At 35.9% G+C, this 20,447-nt stretch overlaps 1 protein-coding gene and 2 non-coding genes across 10 annotated transcripts; all 3 read right to left on the bottom strand.

The window, feature by feature from the left end:
- Nucleotides 1–105: 105 nt before the first annotated feature.
- eef1da (eukaryotic translation elongation factor 1 delta a (guanine nucleotide exchange protein)) lies at nt 106–14,260 on the bottom strand. 8 transcript variants are annotated; one of them, XM_058747793.1, is made up of 11 exons: nt 14,116–14,168; nt 12,902–12,951; nt 8,646–9,145; nt 7,015–7,135; nt 6,604–6,675; nt 3,550–3,615; nt 3,022–3,109; nt 1,745–1,845; nt 1,447–1,638; nt 1,170–1,364; nt 106–234 (listed from the first exon to the last, which is right to left on the bottom strand). In XM_058747793.1, exons 3-11 carry the CDS (start codon nt 9,140–9,142, stop codon nt 196–198), a joined length of 1,371 nt encoding a protein of 456 aa, XP_058603776.1. In that variant the 5' UTR covers nt 9,143–9,145; nt 12,902–12,951; nt 14,116–14,168; the 3' UTR covers nt 106–195. The 8 variants fall into 8 exon arrangements, with proteins under 8 accessions (XP_058603776.1, XP_058603820.1, XP_058603787.1 ...); XM_058747837.1 differs by lacking the exon at nt 8,646–9,145 and having other exon boundaries at nt 14,116–14,193; XM_058747804.1 differs by lacking the exon at nt 6,604–6,675 and having other exon boundaries at nt 14,116–14,166.
- A 695-nt stretch (nt 14,261–14,955) lies between these two features.
- On the bottom strand, nt 14,956–15,038 carry trnal-caa (transfer RNA leucine (anticodon CAA)). Its single transcript has one exon. It is a non-coding gene; the product is annotated as a tRNA-Leu (tRNA).
- Nucleotides 15,039–18,835: 3,797 nt separating this feature from the next.
- trnal-uaa (transfer RNA leucine (anticodon UAA)) lies at nt 18,836–18,918 on the bottom strand. Its single transcript has one exon. It is a non-coding gene; the product is annotated as a tRNA-Leu (tRNA).
- Between the last annotated feature and the right edge of the window lie 1,529 nt (nt 18,919–20,447).

Here is a 20,447-nt window from a genome sequence, read left to right as displayed (position 1 = left end):
CTTGCCATTAAAAAAATAAATAATAATAATAATAATAATATAATGGAATCTTGTAAAATCAGGACATGAATAAAGAGCATATAAATAAAGAGTCAATACAGCAAGTTGGTTCACGTGGCAGAACAGTTTATTGGTAACCGTGTGATATAAAAGCAGCAGTAACCCAGTGTGAGGTGGTTCTTTGAGGCAAGAGGCTCAGATCTTGTTGAAGGCAGCGATGTCAACACTCTGGATCTACAACATGAGGAATTAATGTAGTATTGGTCAATAAAATCTTGAAATATTTTTCCCAACAGTTTATAATGTAATCAAAATGTCGATCTCAAAAAAAAAAAAAAAATTTGGATTTCACCCAACCATAACAAAAAAAAAAAACATTTTATTTTAAAAGTATATTGTGAATAAATTCAGACCCGTGTTTTTTGGTCATTGTGATCATTTCCATTATATTTCTTTCCCCATGACAATTAAGTTTATTCCCTCACAATCTGTCCTCTATTTTAATAGTTACTGTAGTACTGTAATGCAACAAATACATACACACATTTGCAAATGAATACATTATAAAATCTGTAGTTAACTGCAATATAAAATAACTTTAATAAATTATAAAATAACTATAATATAAACTATTATTTATTTTCATGCCAGCTGTTCATTTGTCCTCAATCTGTCCTCTTTTATAAAAATCATTATGCAATAAATACATCTGTCAAGTATTTATGAACTATAAAAACTTTATAATATACTTTACTATAAAAAAAAACTGATTTTGCTTTTAAGTGTACTATATACAGTATAATGCATAAATTGAGCCTATTTAAGACCAATGTTAAATTTCATTATGATAGTACAGTATATTTATTCATTATAATTTTTAAAACATTTAATTGAATTCTTAAGCTATTTCTTTATTTTCATGACATTTATTTTTTTCCCCTCACATTCTTAAATTATTTTACTGAAGTTACTTTAATGCAATAAATAAAAAAACATTTGCAAAGTACAAATCATTATAAAATTATCAGTATTTTACTGCAATATACAAAACAATTACTGGATTAAAGTAATTTGAATCGAATGCAAAAAAAAAAAAAAAAAAAAACCCCAACATTCAGTTTTTCTTTCAATTTTGGGGTGAAACATTCTCAGATTCATCCTGCACTTACGTAGTCCTCAAATTTGGTGATCTCCTCTTCCAGAATGTCTGTTCCTACTTTATCGTCTTCTACCACACAGCTGATCTGCAGCTTTTTGATGCCGTAGCCGACAGGAACCAGCTTAGAAGCTCCCCACAGGAGGCCGTCCATCTGTATGGAGCGCACGCACTCCTCCAGCTTCGACATATCTGTCTCGTCGTCCCACTGATCAATGAAAACCCATATATTTGAAACTGAGGAATTATACTTGACACTTTAAAGATTGTGAGTGTTGAATTTCTCGTACAGGTTTGACGTCCAGCAGGATGGAGGATTTGGCGATGAGGGCTGGTTTTTTGGCTTTCCTCTGGGCATATTCCTTCACCCTCTCTGCTTTGATGCGCTCTGCCTCCACATCTTCCTCATCACTGCCAAACAGGTCAATATCGTCGTCATCGCCATTATGTTCCTCAACCTTGGGCTTCTGGACAGGAGCAGCCTTCAGATAAAACAATATCCATATTATGAATGATAGCTGAATTTGTTCAGTGCACAAAGATGGCCGCAGAATCATTGTTCAAGTTCAAGTTGGCAGGCTCACCTACCTTTGAAAAGGTAACAGTCTTTGAAGCAGGCGTTTGGCTCTTTTCCAGTACAGCCATTCTGGACTCCAGTTTGGACAGCGTGGCTCTCAGATCATCCACCACTGGTAAAACAACAGCTCTGTTAATCTCAGAATAATCAAGAGCACCTTCAATACAATCAGTAACTCAAACTGAAAATTAAGCTAAGTGTGCTGCAAATTTTTTTATTTTTTTTGATATTTTGAAAAACAAAAACCACTATGAATAATAAACCAAAATAAATTGTTATATTTTCAGTTTCAATTGAAGTTTTAGTGATTGTTAAATCACAAGTCAAAATAAGTCAATTTAATTTATTATTTTAGTATCGATATACTACTATAGTCTTCATTCAATTTTAAAGTTCCAGTAATTTAGTTTAATGCCTATAGTGTTATTAATTTGATTTTAAGTTTATGACATCAAGTTAAAACTACATTTAAAAAAAATAAGTTACCTAGGCAACTAACTGAAATATTTAATAAATTTTATTTCAGTATTTCAATATTTTTTTTAATTTCAACATTCATTTTAAGTAACAAATGTTTTTCAGTTCGTTTACTATAATAAACCCTCACTCAAAATATGAATAAACACTACAGCAGCATATAATTAAAATAAAATAATTTATTAATTTAAAAAAAATGTTTATAGTTAAGCATAACTATAAAAATATAATCAAAAGAAACTAAGAATATTCTAGGCCTGGATATCACTTTTTTTCCTGTGGAAACCTCGCACAACTTTTGAAAATCTGATCACAAATACAACATCCTGATGTCATTCCAAATGTAAATGAAATCATTGTCACTAAAAATGCAATGCACATATGATCTAACTTAATGCCAACGGTTTCTAAATTTGAACATCTTTTATTATATCGCTGCATGTGAGCAGAGACGAATCATACACTGAAATCTCACGCAGTAATTCTTCTCGCATGACTTTCAATGTCTTCTCTCTGATTGGTAGTTGCTACATCAGTCCTCATTTGCAAAGTTGAACATTTCTCAGCTATGCTGCATTTAAGGATTTTTTTTTTTTTGCTGACAACTGTGAACACACACACACACACACACACACACTGAGAATGAATGACCTCCAGTCTCTTTGTCACTGCAAATCACTGTTGTTTGTGAACACTCCTAAGGCAGCATCCAACAGACTTCACATCAGGAACTGGGAAATTGCGGTCAAGGTAGGCAACTTATTTGATTGTGGAACAGCCATCATGTCTGTCTGTGTCTTCCAATACGTACCTTTGTGCATGATCTTGTTGTCCAGTTCCAGACCCTTTAGACGAGAGACCAGCTCACTCTGATCCTCAGACTTGCTGGCATTCTGACTCTGCAAATCAGATGGAGAAGAACTGAACGTTAGTGAATTATATCTCAAAGAGCTGACTGTGAAAATCACCATGTAGGGTTGCGACTGTAGACATGCCAAACAAAAGGTTCGTCAACCTCAATTAAAAACCACAGGAAATCATGTGGAAGCATGGTAGTATGATATTATTTTGAATAATATAGTTTCAGTTTGAAACACTGAAGAAAAAAAAATTTGTTTCCACTCAAATTTGCATGCAGTTTACTTTGGTGAAGGCTAAAACTTTAAACCAATGCATGAAAACAGTCATGCATGATGTCTGTGTCCTTAACACCAGTCTCACAGAAAAGAGGCCGTTTAGAAAGTGTCAAGCAGTAATGAGTGTATGATCCACGCTGCTTCAGGCTCCATTCACATGCTTTTCACACAGACATCAGGCTGAACCGCAGCACAGCACTTACGGTCTTCCTCTCCCGCGGTTTTTGAGCACGAGCGTGCCCTTTACTACCCTGTAGAGCAGTCTTCACCTGAGAGATTCACATTTAACCACCACAACCAGAAAACAAATCAGAGAAAGAGACAGAGATAAACTACTATGACAACAACAGAGTTTTGCTCTATTAAAATTCAAAGAAAGAAAGCGGTCAGAGAAGAGATGCATGCATGCATGCATTAAATGTTTTCACTGGCCCTCAGTTTTTTGCTTCACTTTAAATCGGTCCTTTAAATGACCTTCATGTTGCTAAAACATCTGTGCACAGCTCTTTTAAAGGACAAGATCACCCAAAAATGAAAATTTGATTAAAATATACTCACCCTCAGGCCATCCAAGATGTTGATGAGTTTGTTTCTTCATCAGATCAGATTTGGAGAAATTTAGCATTACATCACTTGGAACATATTGCTTCCGGTCTATAATCCATAATAATGCTTCCTCCAGTGATAAAGTCCATATCCTGTTGTCCTCTCACATCAAAATCCACCCACATCTCGGGTGGATCTTTTTTAATTTGTAAACAGTGCTTGATCTGTGAATATTTCTCTCCTGATTTAGACGAGACGACTATCACTGGAGGAAGCAATGTTATGGACTGGTATTTTAGCCAGAAGCAATGGTTTAAAGTTTAAAAATGTCTTGATGTATTTGTTTCTTACGAAAATAGAGCTTTTGGCTTCACAAGATGTTAATTGATGAACTGGAGTGTTGTGGATTATTGTGATGTTTTTAAATCAGCTGTTTGGACTCTCATTCTGACGGCACCCATTCACTACTGAGGATCCACTTGGTGAGCAACTGATGTAATGCTACTACATTTCTCCAAATCTGTTCCAATGAAGAAAGAAACTCCTCTACATCTTAGCAAATTGTCATTTGAGGGTGAACTATTTCTTTAAGAAAAATATCAAAAGATATTTTTACGGTTTATCAAACCGCAAATATAAACATGCAAGCACACGTTTGCAGTGTGTAGACGTGAGCTCTGCTTGCTTAAACAAAGAACGTCATAAAAGCATAAACCACAAACACACTAACATCCTCAGGCAACTGCACAGCAGCCTGCTTCCTCTTACAATATTAATGATGACAGATGAACACAAGACTGAGAAGAACAGAGCGCAGCACATGCATTGGAAAATGCACAAGCACAAACACAACCAAAGATGTCATGCTGGGAAGGAGATCTTGCTAGACCTACTTGCACGACAAGACAGTTTACTACAGCTAAGTGCTTTTAGGTGCACACAGTTGGACTATATAAAATATTTGAGGTGAACTCTGATTCCTAGTCAATGCATTTGAGTTTTCTGAAGTGTCTAGTAAGCATATGCTTTGATGATAAGGAAGGTGTCAAGTAACTGCTGACAGAAGAACCAAATACTGCAACATCAGTGAGAAAAGACCGTGGGAACTTCTGTCTGTTTTGGGAAATTTATGTAGCCTTAAGAAATCGGTGCACATGACAAATGGTCTTCAAAAATGAACATGCCAATTAGATAAACCTTAAAACAAAAATAAATCTGGAGACAAGCAAAGTGTGCAAAATGAGTGCAGCACATCAGAAGTTCTATTTAATCAGCCTGATTTGCCAAATTCTGAGCCCAAATTAGTTAAAAATGTCAAATTCAATATTACGCTTCTCAAATGTAAAGGTGCATTCAAAACTATTCATATCCAATATGATGCAAACCTTTATCAATCTCTGGGAAGTACATTTTGATCATTTAGGTGTTTTCGTGAAAATTAAAACCCATCCACAAAACTAATTTGTTTACAAAATACAGCCCACTGCCATTAGAGCTGGGAGATACGTTTTATTGTAATATCTTTGCTGACACTATAAAATTAGAGAATAGAGTGTATATTGTGATGTTGAAAGACAGTAAGAAAATCTGAAGTTTTTGTTGGAAAAGACTGGACTTTGTATAATTTTTTTTATTTTTTATACATTTCATTTTTTTTTTTTTTTTTTAAAGTACTTAATTTTTTATTCGCCCAATCCTAACTGACATTGATTGATCAGCTATATCAATATCAACATTTGTAAATTATCAACATCGACATCTAATGTGATACGTTTTGACTGCACAACAACAAAAGCTCTGTTGTCCAAAACAACTTCTGTTTCCTTGAGTGGACTAACATAGTATAATTAACAACCGATGGCCTGATTGTCTGAACAATGGGAGATGGGCACCTCACAAACAATTAAGGCTTAAAAGTTATAGTTTGTTTGTACACCGATTTAAAAAAAAAAAAAAAAAAAAAAAAAAAAGGATTTACTTACCATGTCACTTAAAAAATTGCTTGTGAATTTCAAATATCCACAAACAAATGGCAAGTAACACACAGAATAAAACGCAAAATTTTGAAGTAGAAAGACTGAAAGAGTATTTGCTTGTAAAACTCAATCTTTTTCTTTGAAACTTCAAAAAAAAAAAAAAATATTATATTTTATGTAAGGGATCAATCTTTGATGTATCAATGAAGATATTCCAGTATACTTTATTTTAGAATAATTAATTTAAAATAATTTAAACCATTTCAGGTTTACATTTAAGTTCAAAACTAAAAAATGAATCCGCCAAATCAGCCACCACTACAAATCCTTATACGGTTCATAAATTGTGTACATGGGTTAGTAATCTCCATGTACAGTTCACTAATCCATAAGTACAGCTGATTTTTTTTCTCCCTGCCAGGGGCACAAGAGGGGGTTCTGTAAACATACTGAAATAGCACAGGGGTATTTATGGAGGGCGAGTGTTTGTACTGTAGCTCCAGTCTTGTGGGTGATCGGCAGCTGAACTAAAAACGGTCCTGTTAATTTCACCTCCATCTTGGTTAGAGCTTCATGAAGCAAAATTAAATCAGCCCTTCAAACTGGTCCCATGCAGGACGACAGTTATCGAGCGTCAGTAATCACTCTAGTTAAATGCGCTTCACAAGACGATTCAGTATGCTCCAATAATGAGATTTTATTTTATTTTTTTCATATTTTGGGGGCAGTACTCACTCCGGTTAGGGATTGCTGGATATTCTGTCGGGCTTTAGCAATGTCCTGCAGGATGGCACTAGCATCTCTCTCCTGGAAGAGTACAGCGGGGTAAAAAGGCCCATGTCAAACAAACCAGCAAGAGGCAGAGAGTGAGCATGCAAGCAAGCAAGAAAACAAAAATACACAGGTGCGTACAGAAGCGCCGTCAGTGCAGACTATTCAGCATAGGAGCTTAAAGAAAAAGCAGACACCTGGAAAAACAGATGATAGATGGACGTACAGCAGCGGAGTAAACAGGAACTCATGCCTCTCCATGAGAATCACCCTCATTCATTGAGACAATTACCAGTTCGTGTGAAAACCCAAATGAGGAAATTTTAGACTCAAATTGTGCTGTGCTCTGACATCCGGGTCTGTAGGGGGCAGTACCTGAGATGTCTGAGGGATGCCGTTCATGCCCTCGTAGAAGTGTCTCTCAGCCTCATCGTATCTGGACTTGTCAAACCAGATGTTCTCCTGGGCGAGTCCCTGAAGTCCACTCATTGTGATGCTAAAAACACAAGAAAAATGAGACGTGAGAGTTTGTGTGTCAAATAGCAAGCATACAGCTTTAGAAAAACTCAAAGCTTTGGAAAAACACTATTTAAATGAAAGTCTTTCGTTAATTAGTAATGTAATTCATTCAGGTGTGCAAGAAGCCTCAAACATAAATCAAGCCGAGCAAGCCAAGCACCATCCATATAAATGAATGCATATACAGTATCCTTCACTATATTGCCATACATTATGGCCATATACTGGTTACAGAAATGTTTATTTTCTATTAGTTCTCTTGAATTTGGATCCTTAAAATCATAATTTCAATTCAGAAATCATTGTCAGAGATTCCCACATTACAGCTTTTTTTTTTTTTGCACTCAATACAATTAAAATAGTGTTTTAGTTTGAAAATTGAAAAATTGAAATAAAAAAAAATTTAAAAAAATTTTGTTTTTTCCCCTAAAATAAACAAATGTCAGAATCTACAAAAGTTGAAGGAGCCCATTCCCTATTTTCACAAAGATGCCTGCCTCGTCTATTTTTAATGCGTTGGGCCCAAACTGTTTAAACCGTTCTGAATAAATAGAAAAAACAAAACTTACTGAGCAAGGTTAAACTAACTAACTGCTAGCTTAATTATAGCAGCTGCAACAGACAACTAGCTAAATAGCTAGTACAAGTAATTTTACTGATGCTGTTGCTATCTGAGAACAAAAGAACATATAGATGCCATAACAATAAACAAGCATTAAAAACGTTACATGAACAATATATGCTGACAAAAAGGGAATGCTTATTGGCAATATATTTATACTATACCTACTGAAACTAACCTAACATCAGTTTGTACAAACATCTGTTATTAATTATACCTTACATTTCCATACATTCAGTCACTACTTTAAGCAAGTGAAAGTAGTATTATCAAATGGCTAGTATTTTTGCATTAGGGAGTAAAATCTATTGTGAGATGCATTGCATCTTGTATTCAAGCAAGTCAAAGACCCCTTGTTGTGAACAAACCCTTCATTACTTATTCGTTCTGATCTAACCATTTCATTCTTGCCGTGAACAGGCCTTTACTGTCAAAGTCTGAATCAGTTATTCAGCATGATAAATTGAAGACTGCAGATGATCAATGGTAAACTCATACACCCAATAACTTTATGATGCAGGAAAAAACTCTTAATTATGTTGTCCAGGTCTTGCATTCACAGATTTTGTAGAATGATTATTTGGATTGATTGTTAAAGTCCATTCAACCACTAAAACTCCTTTCATTTGTTTTTTGCTGACATGGGCTGCAGACAATGGGACAGATTTTGCGTGCCAAAGCCCTCGGATTAGTTTCACACGGATCAGCTTTCACCCAGCAGCCAATGGTGACACGAATCAGGTTGAGGCTTTTGAAAGGTGAAAAGTGTTTAATAAAATCCACAAACTCATAAAAACACACCGTTCAATAAAGGAGAAGGCAGTTCCTTAAAGTCAACTGTCCCATGCCCCTAAACTAGCCATACTTGTCCCTTTTCTGAGGGGCGCGTTCAGTCTCAGAGAAGACCCTCTTTCTGCTACTTTTTGGGAGCTGCCGATCGGGTTCAGACGAGGAGCGCTGGTGCGTCGAACCCCGCTGCTGTTGACGTGACGCATAGGAACGGGTGTATGTTTGGTTCTCCTCCTCTTGTGGTTGTTGCGCACCGTTGCGTTTAGCCCTAAAGACAAGGGTGCGGGGAATTCGATCTTTTGGGGAGGATGAAACCGGAGGCATCCTGGTCCCTGCGCTCAAGGATTGATAAGCATCAGCGGCCTGCCCATATATGCTGCGGTTGAACCAAACCTTCTCTCCTCTAATGCCCTGAGAGGTCAGGTCCTGATGGAAACGACCTTCTTCCGAACCCTGATTTTCAGACCGGGACGAACGAGTGGGTCTTCTCTTTCCGTCGTTTGAATCTGCCAGATTCCTTGTCTGTTCGTGTTTAGTTTCTTCTTTGGCTCGAGACCCCCGCTGGTTCTCCATCCTCTAGCTCATTTACAGCATATAAGGGAAAACAAAAAAGGCAGATGCTGAAGAATTAGTCTGAGCTGATGTTAAACAGTAAACGAGGGCAGAGGCGGAAACAACCAAGCGCATCCAGAAGCCTTGCAGAACAGCCAGTCCATCATCAGTCTAACAAGGATTCATCAAGGGAACCAATAAAATTAATGGAAGTTTCAAATTTAGACAGTGTGATTTAATTTTAATTTTGTATGTGCAGTCTGGTCAAAGATTACAATTAGAGATGTAACAATGCATGCCAAGCCGGTTGTGGTCAGTTGAGGTGTTAACCATATCGCGATATGACTGGAGGTGAGTGGGTTTATATGAATGCATTCTCTGATGGGAAATGCCTTCAGAAAAAGTTTAGATGGTACTTTCTCCTCATCTTGTCTCTGTATAATGCATATTAAAGTAGTGTTTATAAGCACATCTCTGCTTTGTTTACAGCAGTAACCAAGGAAATGTTGTCACTGCTGTTCTATAAGCGCCACTTATTTCATTTATTTATTTGATTTGGGATTGGTTTTAAAAAAAATAAACAAAAGGACAGCCTCTCTTTTATAATCTCATTTTGTTTAAAAAAAATAAATAAATAAAAATGTATTGTGAAACCAGTATCATCTCATTGTGAGTTACGTCAATGGTTACATCCCTAATAACAATTATCCCAAAAAAAAAATCAGCCATGCAAATCAAGCAACCAGAATGAACAGTTTGCTTTTTAGCCAGATCCAACAAGTCACATAAAATAGTAGTCAAATGCCTTAAATATACTTAAAAACATAAATATATATATAAATTCTGGCCTATTTTCAACTTGATGCCAAAGTATTGCATGTGCAACATGCTGTTGATTATAACATTTTTTAAGATAATCACCCAGTTTATTAAACGCTATCTGAACAATAACTGGAGCTATAGGAAAATAACAGAAACATGCACACAATCCCAAATCCCTTCACTCGAAACGATATCCTGAGCTGTGATGTGAAAAGCAGAAATACCCAGTGAATATTACATTTAGATTTGTGACCCTGGACCACAAAACCAGTAAGTAGCACAGGTATATTTGTAGCAATAGCCAACGATACATTGTATGGGTCAAAACTATTGATTTTTCTTTTATGCCAAAAATCATTATGATATTAAGTAAAGATCATGCTCCATGGAGATATTTTGAAAATTTCCTACCGTAAATATCAAAACTTAATTTTTGATTAGTAATATGCATTACTAAGAACATCATTTGGACAACTTTTTTCTCAATATTTAGATTTTTTTGCACCCTCAGATTCTAGATTTTCACATAGCTGTATAAATATTGTCCTATCCTAACAAACCATACATCAATGTAAAGCTCATTTATTCAGTATTCAAATGTATAAACCTTAAATTTAAAAAAAAAAAAAAACCTGACCCTTTTGAATGCTTCAGTGGTCCAGGTGTCACATTTAGAGTTTTAAATTGATAAGGTTAGTTTCAGGGTTTAGTCGTTTTACACATGTGGAGGTTTCCCATTTTAAGTGTCTTGACTGGTTACCTATAGAAAGCGGACTAGAATATATTAAATTAAAAATGGTACATAAGATTATCAATAATAGAGCTCCTTTATATTTTAATGCACTTTTTTTCTAGGGTAAATGAGCAACATTGTTATAAAACTAGGCAAAGTCTTATGGATATTACATTATGTTGTTTTAAAACTATGTATGGTCGTAGGTCTTTTAGATATTCTGGGGCAATAATAATTTACCTCTGGATATTAAGGGTATTTCGACTATGGTTAGTTTTAGTTTAAAAGCTAAAAGTTGGCTCTTAAGTAGGGTGTTTTGTTGATGGTTATTTGTGATTGTAAAAGTGGAATTTTATTGTAATTTTTGTATTTATAATGCAGTGCCAGTGTACCTGTTCCCAGGAGTGGAGTTTGTGCTTTACATCAAGGACCACAATGGAAACAAGTTTTATTTTAAACTTTGTGTTATCCTTGACGAATTGAGTGCATTCACTACTTTTTTGTCAAATAAACGAAATGTCATACTAACTGGAACATGCTAACTTGCCAAACACTACACCAACAGCTAAAACATTAGCAAGATATGCTGCACAGTGTATATTTTGAGGGGTGCTCCGATTGATCGGCTACCGAGCACTATCGGCCGATAATCGCTTGGGGATGTTTGATCGGCAGTCTCTAAAAGGCGATCTCAAAAAAAACGATCTCTAGCTGATGACGCGCCTGCTGTGATAGATTTGGCAGTCTTTCTCAGTCTTTGTCCGGCACGGGTGAAATAATTATAATGCTGAAGGTAAGGTACAATTCATATTTCTTCATTAAATAACTTATAAAGTAATTTGAAAACCTTATGCAAGATGTAATTTCACAAACAGCATAAGTGAATCACCGCATGCGCTCGCTCTTTCGCTCTCAAAACGCGCAAACTGCTTCAAATCAAATGGCGTCTGCACTAGAAGCGAACTGCACGCTGAACAGTTGACCGGAACGGTCACTTGCACAATCGAGGCAGGGTCGCTATAGTTTATAAATTGCATTTCTTTTTTATTCTTGCCAGCGTTTAAACCTTTGTTTGGCTTTTTGGCTAGGTTTAAAGGGAAAGAGCACTTTTAGATAAACAAGGCAATAATAAATGGTACTCGTGGAGGTAGAAAAACAAAGTTCTTTATGAACCGCAGGATTGCTCGTAATAAAGGTTTAAATGCAAAAGGAAAGGCAGTCAATGGGAAGTTTGTGATAACGTAAAAAAAGTAGTTTAAATGTTTTTCCACTTGAGCAACTTAAGCTATATAAATCTGTAAGTAAATGCAAAAGTAAAAAGCATTGAATAAGGTGTTGCTTTGCTTATATTTATTGTGTTGAAACACATCTATGAAAGATTGTATAACTGTACTGTGTAAAAAAAAAAAAAACAATTCTGAAAAAGCATTTTCAGTGACAATGTTTGGATTTGAAATCAAAATAATGGATAAACGTTTGTGGTAAACAGCCACAGATCAGTTGCAGACTCCTGTGTGAAAAGTCAGTGCTGCTTCTGCACCGCACATGGACTGCATACACACTGCAAACAGAGTAGGCCTGTGTGTGAACCTGGCATAAAAGGCCACCTCATATACAGCTCACAAAATCAGGCTTGTGCTGCGTGTAAGCTATTGCACGATTGTAAAAATAAAAAAAATAAATGCACTGCATGATCAAACATTTAGGTGAGATAAATATATATTTTTGAAAAACGTCTAAAAAAAATGCCCCCTCCACCCCTCAAATTAAAAAAAAATCCTCTCACACAAGAGTCACCTAAGAGGGGAATTCATTCTCAAAAATGAAATTCAGGCCCTGAATAAATGTCTAAAAATCCTGATTGGAGGAGTATCACTATAAGTAATTCTACATAATAAAAAGGCGGCTTTAAAAAGATCGGTATCGGCAGATATATGGCTTTCTCTGATCGGCAATCGGCCTCAAAAGTCCTGATCGGAGCACCCCTAGTATATTAAGTGAAAATGGCAACAATCAGGTTAAAAATAGCCAGGAATATTCCATTTACGTTTTAGGGGTGGGAGGATGATAGTCAAAAAAATAAATAAAAAAAAACACCTTAATAGAGAATAATAGTGAAAATGGGGTGAAGTCATGCCACAATTCAAACTCCTAAACTACCACAAAGTATTCTTTAGTCTGAGAATCCATCACAAACACACCATGCGTTGCATTTCCAAACTCACCTGCTGAGGTGTTCAGAGAAAACAAGCGCTGACAGGGCTTTTCACCTTCCCTTTAACAATGAGCATTTAACTATTACTAGGAGGGCTGAGAAATGATCACCAAGTACTCTCTTGTCTGACACCAGTGGTCCACAAAAGAGAGCCAGATTGATTAAACATTGCAAATTAGCACAAGACCACAATCTTATAAAATCAATGTTGGGAGTGGAAGGTTTTGCATGTAATCTACTGACAATTCTCAAATTATAGAACACAAAATGACCAATGCAATCTACCAAGAACAGCGCAAATTACCAAGTATCGCAGAAAAGTCAGATGCAAAATGTGTTAAAGCATGTTTTTTGTGCTCAAATTCCCATAAATTTACTATGAGTGAATAGTGAATGAGATTCCATTTAAATAATCTCCTCCTATAAATATTGCATCTGAAAGGGAAACTTCTACAAAAGCATATGCCACAAAAATAAGTCCATGCTTTTTCATATCAAATCTTCAGTAAACCCTGACAGAGCAATTTTTTTAATGCTAAGAGAGGGTTTGCACTAGCTCAAGCTGTTAGTAAATCTGACCAATAACGTGATGAATAAAGACGCATAGCATAATTTCCATCAAGACAAAATAAGTGGCCAATAATAAGGTTTTTGTGAAAAGTTAGTGTACTTTGTTACACAGTGTCCAGTGCTGGAGACCAAAAAAAAAAAAATGTCTTTAAAACGTGGTGAAATAGATTCCCGTTTTATACATGGAAATTAAAAAGGGGGAGGCACTGAGATTGACACTGGCTTGTAGGACACGAAGAGCAAATAAACAGGAGTAACACGCCTAACCCAGATTTAAACCAGCAGAGACCTGTAGGTCAGGATTAGATGACACATACAGATCCGTTACAGATGCTTCATGTGATCCACCCTGTTAATGAACACACGAAACAAACTACAACACTGAAACTTCATGTGTGCGGTCACGGACTTCATTAAAGTTTTATAAACTCATAAAATATAAGTTTTTATTCACGTCTAACAAATTGCATACGTGTGTGATGTGTATGAAGTCTGATCAAGTTCAAGGTTAGAATTCTGCAGCGGATTAAACTCGGATGAGTTTCAAATGCAGCCACGTGGCGTGACACTCAAAGCGGAACACTTCAACTGTAACACGATAGGGTGAAATATAATTACCACTACCGTGTTAGTGAAAACTAAAGTTTTACTTACTTTCGAAGAGTTTGATAAGTGACAAGCAGTTCGACTTGAACTTCTCCACCGGACTCCCTATTACAGAAAGAGACTGAGGAAACCGGGTAACGCGCATTTATAGCTGACAGAGGGGTTTTCCTGTAAATGTCACTCTTCATATGGCACGATGAAATGCAGGATAAACAATTTTAGCATTATATTATGGGTATACGGACTTAAAGTGTTGATTTTAATCTTGTACAACAAGTGCGAGTTTGTAAATGGTATTAAAATGCAGGCTTTTGAACGTGTGTCACCCCCCCATAACAGAGATGGTACATTCACATACGCTGCAACGAAACATTCCGTCCTCGTGCCCGAACTAACAGCTGCACATTAGTGCGATTAATACATCCGTTATACCAAACAACATTTTTATTTTATCATTATATTTTCTTCTCAGTCACTCTTATGTATTAATTCTAATAAAGTACTTCGAACATTTAAATTAATTATTTTCTCATTTTAAATATCTTATACATATACGTTTATAATCAATATCTTTATTATTATTATTATTATTATTATTATTATATTTTAGATTACTTGACAGAACTCAAAACTATATAATACAATACAGTCGCGTTTTGCCAATCTGAAAACAGGATTCCAGATCAATAATATCAAATGATCTGTTGAGCAGTTTGCCCAAAAACAGCTCGGATAATAAATAATAATCTGCAGCAAACTATAGGTGTTATCTCAGAACGAGACCCAAATACTGTATTATTTGTCGTTAGGACACATATGCATTTAAAGTGGTGTAAATACAAACGCACTGGCCTTTAATTCTTTCGGGTTTTTTTAAAGATTGGTTTCTACCAGGAGTGGGGGTCGAACCCACGAGGACATGTGTCCATTGGATCTTGAGCGCAACGCCTTAACCACTCGGCCATCCTGGTCCACTGCTCACAGTACTGTAGCATGGAGGGCCATTCCGGCACCACGAGTCTGGGGTCAGTACTTTTTCATATTTTCATATTTTTTTTTTATATATAAATGCAGGAATAATCCTTCTGGACAAATGTTGGGTCAAGTGTCAAGGTAAAGAGAAGTACCACCATAATTATACACAAATATCGATATACCGTAATTCTATTAACTAGTTAAGATTTCTTTTAATCCCACATTATGAAGCATTTTATATAGTTTGGTTATTAATTTTCAATAATGTCTCATCTTTGAATTTACTGAAATACTTTTTATAAAATGGATAGTTCCGGTCCTTGATTCTGATTGGTTGAGCCAGGTTCGAAGCTGTTATAAATTACTCTACAAACATACACCTATTGAGACAACAACCATGGATTCTCAGAGACCGGAACAAGAGCAGACGGTAATTAATTTATCAAAAACATCTTTAACCCCTGACTGTGTTAGTGTGTTGTCTAAAGGACTCTCTTTCTCTCCCACTTACCATACAAATGAGTTCAATACCAAGGTGGATCTATTTAGATTCTACCGAAGCCTTCATCTCAAAGTTTGGTATTATCATAATAATCAGAGAAATGAGAGCAGTCCGAAGATCTCCCTTTAAACCAAAATCATACCTCCAGTTTCAAATGCGACTTTGACTGCTTTTACAAAAAAGGTGGATTTTGACATTGAGAGACTGTTTCAATCATCAAATCCAAGAATTAGGGAGAATTTGACTAAATCACAAAAGTTGGCCATAGATCATTTGACAAAGAATGAGTCTATAATCATCAAACCCGCTGACAAAGGGGGAGCTGTTGTGGTAATGGACAAAGATAAATATGTTGAAGAAGCCTTACGGCAATTGAACAATCAAGATTACTATCAACGGCTATTGTCTAATCCAACTGACAACACAAAAGAGAGATTGAAAGAACTGTTGTTCATAGCCAAGGATACTGGTTGGATTTCGAAACAAGAACATGATTTTCTCCTATGTCAACATCCTAGAATACCTACTTTTTACATGCTCCCAAAGGTTCATAAGTCCCTCGAATCTCCTCCGGGCAGGCCTATTATATCATCTAATGGTTCTCTCACAGAGCCAGCCTCGCAGTTTATAGACTTTCAGATCAAGCCTTTGGCTCAGCAGCTTCCTTCCTATATACAGGACACTACTCATGTGTTGAAGGTCTTAAGTGACATGAGAATTCCAGATAACTGTTTTTTAGTCACATTAGATGTAGAGTCCCTGTACACAAATATTGCTCATGATGATGGACTGAAAGCTTTACAACATTTTCTAATGAATAGACCTATAGACTCTTTGCCTCCCTCTGAATTCATTATTCAGCTTACTGAATGGACACTTAAAAATAATGTTTTCCTTTTCCAAGACCTATTGTATATTCAGGTTCGGGGTACTGCAATGGGTGCATGCTTTGCCCCTAACTATGCTAATCTTTTTTTAGGTTTGTGGGAGAAGGATTTTGTCTATTCTAACAGCTACAGTGACAAGATAAAATGGTGGGGGAGGTATATTGATGATATTTTCTTGCTATGGAGTGGTTCTTATGAAGAACTGTTACAGTTTTATGATCACTTGAACAATAATGATAGAAATGTAAAATTATGCATGGAATATTCTAAAACGACCATTAATTTTTTAGATTTAACCATTTCTAATGGCAAAGATGGGAAGCTCCACACTACTGTGTATCGCAAAACAACAGATAGAAACACTACGTTGAAAGCAGATAGTTTCCATCCAAATTGGCTAAAAATAATATACCTTTTGGCCAGTTCCAACGTCTTAGACGATTTGTGATACCGACAATGAATATGAGGTGCAAGCTAAAATCATGTCCAGTCGATTTTCACAAAGAGGCTATCCTATAGAAATTATACTTGATGCTAATAGGAAAGCCCAGTCCATTCCTAGATCAGAGCTACTTCAAAAAAAGAAAAAAAGATCCTCTAAACAAAACCAGGCTTTTTTCGTTACAAAATATAGTTCTTTGGCCAATCCCATAAAAAGGATAATATATTCAAATTGGAATCTTATTAAGAGTGACGCTGTGCTTAGAGAAGTGTTTCCTGTACCTCCAAAAATTAGTTTTAAGAGGCCCCTACATTACACGATAGGTTAGTACCAAGTCATCTTCCTGCCAAAAAACAGATCACTTGGCTTCATAGACAATTAGAAGGTACTTACAAATGTGGGTTATGTAATCATTGTTCTAACATTAAAGAATGCAAACAATTCTGTGACTTTAAGACTAATAAGATGTATAACATAAAAGCATTCATTAATTGTAACACTACTTTTGTGGTATACAGATTATCATGCAAATGTGGATGTTTTTATGTAGGTCGGACCAAGAGACGTCTCAAAGACAGAGTATCGGAGCACAAAAATGCCATTAGGAAAGCCAATTTGGATTATCCTATGGCTAAACATTTCCAAAATGTGCACAATAGTAATCCAGAAGGCCTAATGGTTGAGGGTTTAGAAATGATCAAAAAGAACATTCGAGGTGGTGAGCGATTAAAATTACTTTTACAGAGAGAAACATTTTATATATATAATTTACAAGCCACAGTGTACCCTGGGTTGAATGAAGAAATAGATTTCAGTCCTTTCTTGTAATCATTCGCTCTCTTCCTCTCTTTCTTGTTCTCTATATGTGTATATGTATGTGTATATGTATATGTGTATGCATGTATATGTAGGTATATATTTGTTTGGGCTTCATTTGTTAGATAGCCACTTAGTGGACCTTCCTTGTTTGTAGATATTGATGATGTATGCCATTTAGTGGACTGTATGTGTATGTATGTATATATATATATATATATATATATATGTATATATGTGTTTGGACATGTACATGTGTATGTGAATATTCACAGCCAGCCACCTAGTGGATTGTTTTGGCATACTCCATGTGGTAATTTACCATGTCACTCGGGTGTTTCTAATTTGTATATATATAAAAGGGGAAATTGTTTGTCTGGGAAGCACACCCTGAAGAAGGCTATTTGTGCCGCTACGCGTGGGTTGTTTCCATGTATTTTATATTTTCTAATATGAAATAGCCAGTAAAATAAAGGCTTTTTAAAGGACTTTGAAGAAGAGTGCCTTGGATTTCCCCTTTTTTAACATACACCTATGTTTATGTCTGTGTGTTGCTTGGCAACCACTTTGTTGCAATCACAACTGTTTCTGAGGAACTACATTGTTTGGCAGAAGAATAATGTTTTTATTAATATCATTACATTTTATTTGCTTTGTTTTATTTTGTGAAACCTTGCTACATATATGGAATAGCCGTTTTATAAAAGCAATAAGCCCTGTGAAGCCATGGTTTACAGTGAATTTATGACAGCTAAGGGGGTTTTAGGCACTCTGCTTCACTGTTCACTGTAAACCACAGCTTCTTGGGGCTTATTGCTTTATTAGACCTTTTTCAATTTCTCAGTTTAGTGCACAAAACCTTCTGCCAGGAGTGGGGCTTGAAACCACATGAACATGTGTCTATTGGATTTTAAACCCAACACATGAACCACTCAGCCATCCTGATCCTGTAAGACAGTTTTTCATATATTGATGAAATCAAAATGGAAAGGGCAAAATGATCTGAGCAAAACAGGGCAGCTGTTTGGAGTGAAGTGAGACAGCCTTATGCTCCTTTAACCACATCTTACCTCGTGGTACCTACAGTTCACATTCTGGATCAACTCAAGTCTGAGGCTAAACTCACATTAAACGGCTTAAAGCATGTACCAGGAGTGGGGCTCGAACCCACGAGGACATTTGTCCATTGGATCTTAAGTCCAACGCCTTAACCACTCGGCCATCCTGGTCCTTCAAACATATAACAATGTAAAGGAAAACAGCTTATCATAAAGCCACATTCTTGTGGATTGATCTGAGTGGCTTTTTGGAGTGGAGTACAACCATTAGGTCCACAACAACGTTTTTACCTTTGGGAAAGGTTAGGTGCTTGTTCACATTCTGGAATAAGTCAAGCCTGAGACTAAACGTTATACTAAAGCTTTTACCAGAAGTGGGGTTTGAAAATACAAGCACATTTGTCCACTGAATCTTAAGTACTGTACAACACATTCAGCCATCCTGGCCCCATAGGGATGCTAATATGGTCATCTTTGAAATGGAAAAACAATTAACCATAAAGTGTCCTTAACTTTTATAGCTTATTGACGTGGGCAAATCAGAGTGGTGTGAGACAATCTAGTGTTCCTTTAACAACATCTTCACCTTGTGTAACCTGTTGAGTACATTCTAGATCAACTCAAGTCTGAGGTTAAACCTCACATTAACCCCTGTTTTAAACTGCCTACCTTCTACCAGGAGTGGGGTTCGAACCCAAGAGGACATTTGTCCATTGGATTTTAAGCCGTAACCACTCGGCCATCCTTGTCTGAAAATGACTCTTAAATGACAATGACTCTTTCAAATGTAGAACAGCAAGTATGCAAAGTAAACTAGTGAATTATAAAGTGTCACCATGTTCAAGCTGGTTGGTTTGGACAAAGCAAAGTGGCTTTATGAACAGGAGTAAGACTTGCTGGAGTTCCTTTGACAACATTTTTATTATGTGGAAACATTAAGTGTGACTATTGTTCACATCGTTAAGTCTTGAGGCTAAACCTTACATACACAGTCTTAAGCAGGGTAAAGCTTTTACCAGGAGTGGGGTTCGAACCCATCCTGGTACATATAAGGAGTATTTTTTTATTTTTTGGAATTGTTCTGGCTGGGCAGGAAGGCCATTGCATGTCTATATGGGTAAGAGGTTTGGAGAACTGATGGATGGATGATGTTACGAAAGAGTGTATCAAAGTAGATCAATGGTAATAATTATTCATAAAGTGCTCTTAACTAGCACCATGTTCCATCTGATTGATCTGGACAAAGTGGCAGTACTGTTTTACATCTATAAGAGTGTCAGAGAGCATGTTTCCAAAGTGTTAAAGGCAGCATCTTGAGGTATTCTATCATTAAAGGGTAAAAACTAATCAAGGAGATGACAACTTATAAAGTTTTCTATATAAAAAAATAAAAATAACCACTTCATCTAAAATGTCAGAAATTAAGAGAAAAATATTTGATGTAATATAGAGGAGCAAAGTCTACCATAGTGAATGAAAACAATTTTAAATGTTAAAATCACTCAAATATCACATCAAACACAAAAATAATTATATATGATAAATGTGGGTTAAATGTTGTTAGTTAGTTAGTTTTTTTTTTACATTTTATTTGTGTACTATTTATTTTTAATTTATTTTTGTTTATTTATTTTTTTTTTGAAGCATTAAGTTTTCTATTAGCTGTTTCTCTTTAAGCACTGCACTTCAACCTGTGCCAA

Source organism: Onychostoma macrolepis, chromosome 02, assembly GCF_012432095.1.
Source record: "Onychostoma macrolepis isolate SWU-2019 chromosome 02, ASM1243209v1, whole genome shotgun sequence".
Lineage (NCBI taxonomy): Eukaryota > Metazoa > Chordata > Actinopteri > Cypriniformes > Cyprinidae > Onychostoma > Onychostoma macrolepis.
The sequence above is the reverse complement of the archived record's forward strand: the minus strand, read 5'-3'. Positions and strand labels throughout refer to the sequence as shown.